This window comes from Teleopsis dalmanni, chromosome 1 (genome assembly GCF_002237135.1).
Source record: "Teleopsis dalmanni isolate 2A chromosome 1, ASM223713v2, whole genome shotgun sequence".
Lineage (NCBI taxonomy): Eukaryota > Metazoa > Arthropoda > Insecta > Diptera > Diopsidae > Teleopsis > Teleopsis dalmanni.
The window spans coordinates 164,263,851-164,266,275 of NC_051846.1; the positions used below are offsets into that span (position 1 = coordinate 164,263,851).

The 2,425-nt window shown below is 34.7% G+C and overlaps 1 protein-coding gene across 2 annotated transcripts; it reads left to right on the forward strand.

The window, feature by feature from the left end:
• The first annotated feature begins 793 nt into the window (after positions 1 to 793).
• On the forward strand, positions 794 to 2,411 carry LOC119669830. Of its 2 annotated transcripts, none has more exons than XM_038079860.1 (3): positions 794 to 890; positions 985 to 1,274; positions 2,193 to 2,411. In XM_038079860.1, the coding sequence occupies exons 2-3, from the start codon at positions 1,003 to 1,005 to the stop codon at positions 2,395 to 2,397; spliced, it is 477 nt and encodes a 158-aa protein (XP_037935788.1). In that variant the 5' UTR covers positions 794 to 890; positions 985 to 1,002; the 3' UTR covers positions 2,398 to 2,411. The 2 variants fall into 2 exon arrangements, with proteins under 2 accessions (XP_037935788.1, XP_037935789.1); XM_038079861.1 differs by having other exon boundaries at positions 837 to 900.
• Positions 2,412 to 2,425: the final 14 nt, after the last annotated feature.

The following is a 2,425-nucleotide window of genomic DNA, read 5'->3' on the forward strand; positions in this document are numbered from 1 at the left end:
TTTCCAGTGAAAATGATTTAAAATTGTTGAATTCATGCATTTGGATTGTCATAAGTGGAAAAAAGTCGTTAGGACATAAATTTATGCCAGAGCTTAGTCATAAACCGATGCTTTTATTGCTTATAATTATAAAGCACGAAGCTTATCGCGATTTGCATCAGGTAATGCGTTTAGTTCCCGTTGACCGCTGACGCAAACATTTCGAAAGCTAAAAACAAACGCAACGCAGCGCCGCATAGCTGCATATTTGCACTGGTCATTGACCAAACAAGAATGTCTACTCTGCACTTGCTGCCGCTGTTTTAGTGCGCTGCTGCTGCCGCTGCAGTGCGGCGCTGCAGTTATCGTCTCTGCCTTTCCCTACACTTGGCACACTTTGAGCGGGAATAACCATTATTACAAAGAACAAGCGTCAAACTGAACCAGCGCAGTTATAAAATTAAAGCGAATGAAAGAAATGAATAAACAATATGTACCAGCTTCGCTGGCATGAGCTGCAGGGTTACGCCGAAGGGTGTGGGCGCTGCCATAATTTGTACTTCTTGTTAACATTTCACACAAAACCACAAGAAATGCAAAAACAAAAGCACAAATAAAAACCAACAACAACAAGCTTTTGCTGTCATCTTTTTCAATACCAACAACAACTCTGCTGCTGAACTGCTGTTGCTGTTGCTGTTGCTGATAGCCAGCGCTTAAAAGAAATGCACACACTCATACACATACACATACATATCCACTCGTAAATGGCCATAAATAATAACAAAACTCAGAATGAGAAGGATTCTGTGCTAAACCAATTTTCGGGGGTATAAAAACCAAAAATTTGGCTTTTTAAGAATCAATTATTAAATTTCAGTCGAAGCATAAACTTGAAGATTGCATACTAAGTGAGCGACAGTAAAAAGACAACAACAATGCCCAGTGATAAACTCGGGCGATTTCGAGCATTAAACAAATTAAAATTTTAAATTTTCTTTAAAGCTCCTAAGCGGCCATAAAATGAGACGTGCTTTAATTTTGGCGACCATTATTTGTGTCTTTAGCGTGCTTAATGTGGCGGAAGCACGTTGGACAACAACTACCAGAAAAAGCAGGACAACGACAACAACAACACCAACAACGAAAGCGACACCTACCACTATTAAGACAACGACAGCAGCTGCATCGAATAATGCTGATGATGACCGCACCTATCATCCCGCTGAAGTGCTTAGCCCACGACTCATTGAGAGATTTGATAAACGTTCTTTGGACGGTCATTACGAGTACAGGTGAGTGATTTGCATATTTCCATCTGTAATGATACCACATTAACCAAACAGAAGAAGAAGAAACCGAAAGAAAAGAATTCAATTTTAAGTACTCAAAAATCCTTCAAATGCTACCAAATTAATTTTGGAAGAAAATTTGCATCCATCCGAAGGTCTAAAGTAAATATAATCAAAAGTAAACTCATTGCTATTTACTTTGCTCTTTTAAAGTGATTATAGAATTAATGTAGTGTAATGTTAGTGGTTTAGTTACTTAATTGTTCTTAGATGGGTACCAATGGCAAACTATCTTATGGAACGCGGGCTAGACTAACATTAAAATTAAGAAATTGTAATATAACTAATATATTTTGAATGGTGCAGGTGGATAAAGCTTTAGAATGGGGTCCAAAATATTACTCGAACACGAAGAGAACTTTGACTGATAAATTAATGGTTTTATTCAGTTCCCTTCTAAAATAGACAGAAATTCCTTATCCGCAATTGGTAATAATTAAACTTGTTTAAAAACTGCAATACCCTATCTTAACAGTAAGTCGTGCACTTATAAATTTTAAATATCTTATTTGATGATATACAATCTAAAATTGGTAAATATAATACTGTGTAATTTTAATTGGAATGCATATATCACTTCTTTCATTATTGAAAAAAGAATATTAAAGCTAAAAAAAATTTTAAGTTAATTTTATTATCAATTCGTTTATGTAACACAAATTACAATGACAAAGAAGTCACTTATACTTAATTACGGAAATTCATTAGTTATTATACTGATTAATGAAATATTATTTAATACTCACATTGATAACCAAACTATTGAACTATTCTTTCATTCATTCGTTTGCACAAACCAAGTCGGTTCACTTTGCCCATTTAAGTAAGTCAAAATGAATTTCCACTTTTTCACTTTTTCAGATATGTCTTGAGTAATGGAGACACTCGTTATGAACGGGCATACTGGATACCAGTTGGTAAAAAGATGGTTTTAGCAAGAAAAGGATATTATTCCTATCCAATGCCAAATGGAAAATTTTTGACAGTATTTTATACAGCAGATCAGAACGGTTTCCATGAAGTATCCTGTAAGTATGAAATACTAAGAAAATTATATAATTGTTAAATATAAAAGATGAATTGAGCAATAAGGA